A 6,000-nucleotide genomic window follows, 5' to 3' on the forward strand; every position below is an offset into this window, starting at 1 on the left:
ACACTTTGAGCAGGTGTTAGTAAGTCAATTACATAGCTCTGAAGGAAGTTCTTCAATGTTTTACTTATTTTATTGATTCTAGGATTCACTATTTTCCCCTTGTAAAACTTCTGAAATTGAAGTGTGACTTACAATTGATGATATATCATGGCTTTTGACAGTGTTTTGTCCTACTTAGGGGGATATAAAATAATAGTGCACAGTGAAATTAAGATATCTTAGATTTGACAAAATACAGTATTTGGTTGGCTGTGTCCCAGTCTATCATACTGGCTAGCACCAAAGGGCATAATGGGGAAAATAGATGACTTTATGTTAATGGTCATTTATAGAACTAACTTAATCTCACAGATTGAGGTCCATTAAATAGCTATAAAAATTTTCCCTGCTTGGTAGAAGAGAAATAGCCCTTTTCAAGGCTGTGCGTTTGTTGTTGCGTGAGGATGTATCATGGCAATGTTTGAGTTATGATGAGCCTCACAGGGCATTTGGCACTTTTTTTTTTATTGTGAAATAGAAAAGTCCTAAAAAATAAAACTCTATTGGTCAAGATGTAAAAAAAGAAAGGATCCAAAACCTTAACCACAGCTACATTCAAAATAAAATACAAAAAATTTCCTTGGTACCTTTTGAGCCAATGAAGGCTCAAAATGTTGACTCGGGCATTCACTCATTCAGGCAAATCATACCTGCTTCCGTGGCTGGAAGCACCTGATTCCGTATCAACAATGCTGGATCTGAAGGCTATTAAACCTTCTTCTTGTGTTTGAAACCATTAAATCGCCGAGGAGCATAGTTACACATATTTACAATTGTAGCATAAACACCCGCCCCTCCATCACACACACCAGTTTTGCTCAAGGAAGCACTTAAATACCAGTCACTTGTTGGCTTGGAAAATATCCAAGCTGATAACTTTTAAAATGCTGCTCTTAGACACTATAGAAATCTCAAGCTATAAAGAAAAGGCAAGATTTTCCAATGGAATGTGTTTTGTGTCAAAGAGTAATATCATAGGTATTCATTGTGGAGAATCCAGAACATACAGGAAAGCATAAGAAAACGTCACTCCATGGTGGCAGCACTGATGGCCACCATTAACGACCTAATGAATATCCCTCCTGATTTTTTCCACGAATGTGATGCATGGGCGTGCACGCACACGCGTGAACGTGCACACGTCATTGTTACAAAAATGGACAGTGTTTCTTGGGGTGCCTTGCACCCCATGATTCTGTTTTAGGATTCCTAGGTTGGCTCCTGTAGCTTCCGTAAACAGCTGGGATTCCCTGGCAGCGTTTTCTAGACTTTGTGCTGGTGTCCGTTTCCTGTTGTGGTCGGATGCTCACTGATGCCCAGTGACCAGTCACTGCTTCACCAGAAAGTTTCACCAGATGGTGATCGGAATCAGGCAGCCCCTCAAGTCTGTCTTTTAAGATGAAACGTATTGACGTTGTTATTCTGGGCAAAAGTGAATCAGGAAATGTTATTGATAACTTTTACTCCTATTGTCCTTTCGGCTCCTCTTGGGTTCTCAATGTAAGGAGGAGAAAATGGGTACACATGCAACCAGAACCTCCTCTCAGGTCAAAGAGGACCCCAGGCTCCCTCCAGGCTGTGCCCGAAGGGGCGAACTCATTTTGGAGTGAGCACATGAGCAACTCTTGTGTCCAAAGACTTGTTCTGGGGAGAAGCTCAATGAGGTCCTTCCAACCACACCTCTCTGGACACAAGGCATTTTTATTTTTGTGTCTTTTATATGGTTATTTCAGCATAGACACAGCATGGGTGAGTCCAGTCTGCATGGCGCATCTCAGAAACCAAGATGATGGGAATTTAAAAGTACAAGGCTTCTTAAGGACCAGACCTCCCATTTTCATGCTTAAAAATGAAGACTCCCACGTTTTGGTCTTTTAACAGTGTGGGGCCCTCGTGAATATGTTTCTCTTGGTCTACCAAATATCTGGGTGCCCACAGTGCCAGCACCCTATGTCACCTTGAGAAGTCCTATGGGGTCTTAGCAGCGACCCTCACTGGCATATGGGGTGTGGGATGCAAGAGCAATAGTCTGGGGCTGGACAGTTAGGGCCCAAATCCTAGGAAGCCGGAAAAGCCAGCCAGTCAGGGAGCAGAGTGTCCTTCCACAGGGCCGCCTCAGGCTGTGTGTCCTCGGGTCTGGGAGGACTTCCCGTGTCCGTTTTAAGAGAGCATGGGGGAGTGGGCACTGGGAGCATTTGGAACAAAGATGAAACGAACATGGGCGCCTGGGTGGCTCAGATGGTTAAGCGTCTGCCTTCGGCTCAGGTCCTGATCCCAGGGTCCTGGGATCGAGTCCCGCATCAGGCTCCTTGCTCCTTGGGAGCCTGCTTCTCCCTCTGCCTCTCTCTCTCTGTCTCTCATGAATAAATAAATAAAATCTTTAAAAAAAAAAAAAAAAGATGAAACGAACATGAGCCATGTGGGGGATGTTGGGGGGAAGAAAGGAGAGGGGACTAGGCTACTATTTGGTCTGAGCTTCCCACTAAATGGGGAGTCCACCAGCAAACGAGGAGAGAGTTTTGGTGGTTGAATCATTTTGCCTTGTTCTGTCCCCTGCATGACATTTCTTGAAAGCCAGGCATTCTCTTTCAGTTGTTGGCACATTTGAGAGGAAAAAAAAGTTGTTTTCATAAATTGTCATCATTTTATTCTGGCTTCATTGGTTCTTCCTAGGGCTTTCTGGCTTTCTGGGCCTCTGAGAGGGTTTGCAATTAGGGGATCCTGTGGAGCCCCCAGTCTTTGTGCCTGGGTAATGGCCTCCCCATGTGATCAAGGAGGGTTTTAGGCCAATTCTGAGCCTCAATCCTGTGTACCTCTGAGTCTGGTCCATGACGGTTCACCCAAGCTTTGGTTCTCTAACCCAAGACTTTGGTTTTCCTTTTATTTCTTGGTGCAATCAGAACTGCAGATGCTCACAACCTCTGCAGCTGTGAGCAACTCACGGGGGTGGGGGCAGAGGCCCATGGAGATGTCAGCCCTGCAGGGGGAGGGCCCGGTGACTCGGGCATGTTGGCTACTCCCATAAACATGTAGCATCGTCCACTCCAGGGACTTTGGTCAAAGGAAGGTTTACAGTTTTCAAACTTTCGGATGATGGTTGACAGTAATGCCTCTCTTTCCCAGCATGATCTGGAGTTTGCCAGAAAACTCTGTAAACAGATGTTTTACTGTGGAAGGGCTGTAAACTTTTATTTCCAGGCATCATGGAGAGAGTGTAGCTTTTACTTTGCAGCTGGGCTGCATCAGAAGTATGCATTTAAAACATAAACTTCCTTAACTGGAAAAAGAATGCTTCTGTGTCTTCAAAACAGCTTTGCTCTGTGACGTTTTTGCCATTGTGGGTTTTAGATTAGTGGTAACACTTCTTTTACTTACTTGTTTAATTTGGCCACTGTCGAAGGCCCTCAGCTACACACACACACACACACACACATATGTGCACACAAAGGCACACACTCAAAAAGGAATTTTCTTTTCCACTTTAACTTTTATTTCACATCTGCTTGGCTTGTCGTGAAATGTATGGCCTCATTTTTGAACTATATTCTGACAGAACGTAGTTGCTATTTTGCAGAGGAGTAGAAAACGACATAGTTTTATTAAGACGTAGTTTCTTCAATGGGGCTTTACTATCGAAGGAACTGGAAGGCAAATGGCCCCATGACTGGAAAGGGAAAACACAGTTCATTTCATCTGAAATTATTCAATAACGATGGCTTGCATTTAGTATCCCAGGGAAGTTGGCGAGGTCTTTCCATCAAGGTCATTGTATTCTTGCCGTGGGTGAGAATCACGTGCATCCCATAGGCAGGGGGCGGAGGCAGGGGCCTGGGGAGGCTAAGAGGGTTTCCCTCCTCCAAACTCTCCTCTTTGCTCTTGTGTCGAGACCTTCAGCCCCAAGCGCTGGGGGCAGAGTCCCTCGGGTGTCCTAATGAATGCTCTTTTCTCATCCTGTTATTAAAGATATATGCAAGTTGCCCAAAGAAGAAGGAACTTGCAGGAAATTCATCTTAAAATGGTACTACGACGTGGAGACCAAAAGCTGCATGAGGTTCTGGTACGGCGGCTGCAGTGGCAACGAGAACAGATTTAATTCGCAGAAAGAATGTGAAATGGTTTGCGCTCCTGGTAAGTGACCGAGGGTTCTTTCGGGTTTGTGGCTTTTGCAAATCAGAGAAGAGATCCAGGCCAGTTATTCACCTTGTGAAGATATTTGAAAGACAATGATTATGAGAGCTTATGACAGAGAAGGTGGGTGGTATCTTAGGTAAGGAAGATAATTCAAATAAAACACAGGGAATTCATTTTCTGAATTATTGTTATTTCCTAAAAACATACTTGTATACCTGGATTCTTGCCGACGAGGAAACACACACCCAACTACTCCTCCCTCTTCATCTTTAAATAATTATGCTTCCTCTCAATACCGGTGTTGACACTGGGGCTACCCACTATATGCATGATGTTGGCCAATTCCACTGCAAATAGGAGAGCCCAGCCAGAGCCAGAACGGGGCGAGCGTGGTGTGCACAAAGGCCCTGGGGCCGGGCGAGGCAGCGAACGGGCTCAGATTGCACACACGGCCCCAAACCCGGGCCAGGGACCGCTAGGGAAGCCATGAAAGGCAGTCAACAGAAAAGCGAGATTAGGGAGGAAAAACAGAGTCCGTGGGACGGTTTTCGTGAGAAACCCAGTGTCCTTCTTGGTCAGTAACGTGTACTTCTTTCCCGCCCTCCCCCGCCCGCCCCTCCATCAATGCTCAGCGCTCGTCAACCCCGGAGTCATTGCTGCCTTGGGGACCTAAGCGTGGCCGACCAGCAGCACATACCTCTTGAAGAAGAAGGAGTCAGCCGTTGCAAGTCGTCTCTGTAGAAGCTCTGGGTATAGACATCCTCACACTGTTCCATTTCCTGCTTTGATTTACACTCGAACTTGGGAGGAACGTTCTGCCGCATGATCTATCAATATGGTGCTAAATGTGTCTGTGGACCCAACGCTCTCTGTCTCCGGGCAGTTATATCGTATACTTCGAACGTTGTGTAATAGTTATCCACTGCTGGTGTTTATGTGAACATTTCTATAAACTCATACTCCCCCTGGACTCTCACACTCTGCCTCTTTTGGGCAAGTGTAAGGTCCAGGATAGAACTCCACATTTCACCGCTATCTATATACTTGTGCTTGGTTCATTTCTTCCCTCTTCAGGAAGCATGACTTTAGATGGAAAGCCTTGTAAGGTGAAGAAACAAGAGTCCAACTTTTTTTTAACTCCCCCCTCCAATTTCCTAGATTAGATTTCAAGCTAATTTTCCTTTTCTAAAGCCTCTAACAAATGATCTAGTTAGAAGGAAGCAAAATCCCTTAATCTTTGTGCACTGTTGTGGGACCAATGCCTTCATTAAAGGATGAAAAAAAGTCATAATAGAGAATATTTTTGGCATTCCTCTAATGTTGTGGTTTTTTTTTTTTTTTGTGCCGGGTTGGGGAGGGTGTTTAATTTTAATTTTAAAAATTTTAGGAAATTTATACAAAGAAACTTTTTAATAAAGTATATTGAAAGTGTCATGGGTTTGGTGTTGCTGGCTATCTTGTTTCCATAACACCTGCTGTCACGAGGACCCCAGGCCAGGGGAATGGGGCCCAGCCCACCAATGGGGCCCAGCCCAGCCCACCACTCTTTTGTTTCCAGGGGAAGGGAAGACTGCTCTATCACAGAGTGTGGGGAGACCCGGGCTCAGCCCACTGGCATGGCAGCTCTCCATGGTGCCTTCCCTGCTTAGGACCCTTTCTGGAGTCTTTGTGATCTTCAAAGCCAGGCTGGCTTTTATCTTGAGCTCTACCTTCTGGTTGGACCCATAGCCTTGGCCTCCTTACCTGCCTCTTCTTTAAGGTGACTGTTTCCCAGGGTGGGTTTGGCTCCCGCCCCATAGGGGCTGAGAGATGGGACACAGTTGGCCAGGA

General features: G+C 45.5%; 1 protein-coding gene across 1 annotated transcript in view; it reads left to right on the plus strand.

Annotated features, from left to right (window-relative positions):
- The window catches only part of COL6A3 (collagen type VI alpha 3 chain), a 78,471-nt gene extending 72,949 nt beyond the window's left edge, over positions 1 to 5,522 (plus strand). Inside the window, exons 44-45 of the mRNA XM_032393290.1 lie at positions 4,003 to 4,167; positions 4,803 to 5,522. Coding sequence (XP_032249181.1) covers positions 4,003 to 4,167; positions 4,803 to 4,843 — 206 coding nt within the window. The 3' untranslated portion in view covers positions 4,844 to 5,522. The remainder of the gene's footprint in view (positions 1 to 4,002; positions 4,168 to 4,802) is intronic.
- The last annotated feature ends 478 nt before the right edge of the window (positions 5,523 to 6,000 follow it).

Source organism: Phoca vitulina, unplaced genomic scaffold (assembly GCF_004348235.1).
Source record: "Phoca vitulina isolate PV1807 unplaced genomic scaffold, GSC_HSeal_1.0 scaffold1, whole genome shotgun sequence".
Taxonomy (NCBI): Eukaryota; Metazoa; Chordata; class Mammalia; order Carnivora; family Phocidae; genus Phoca; species Phoca vitulina.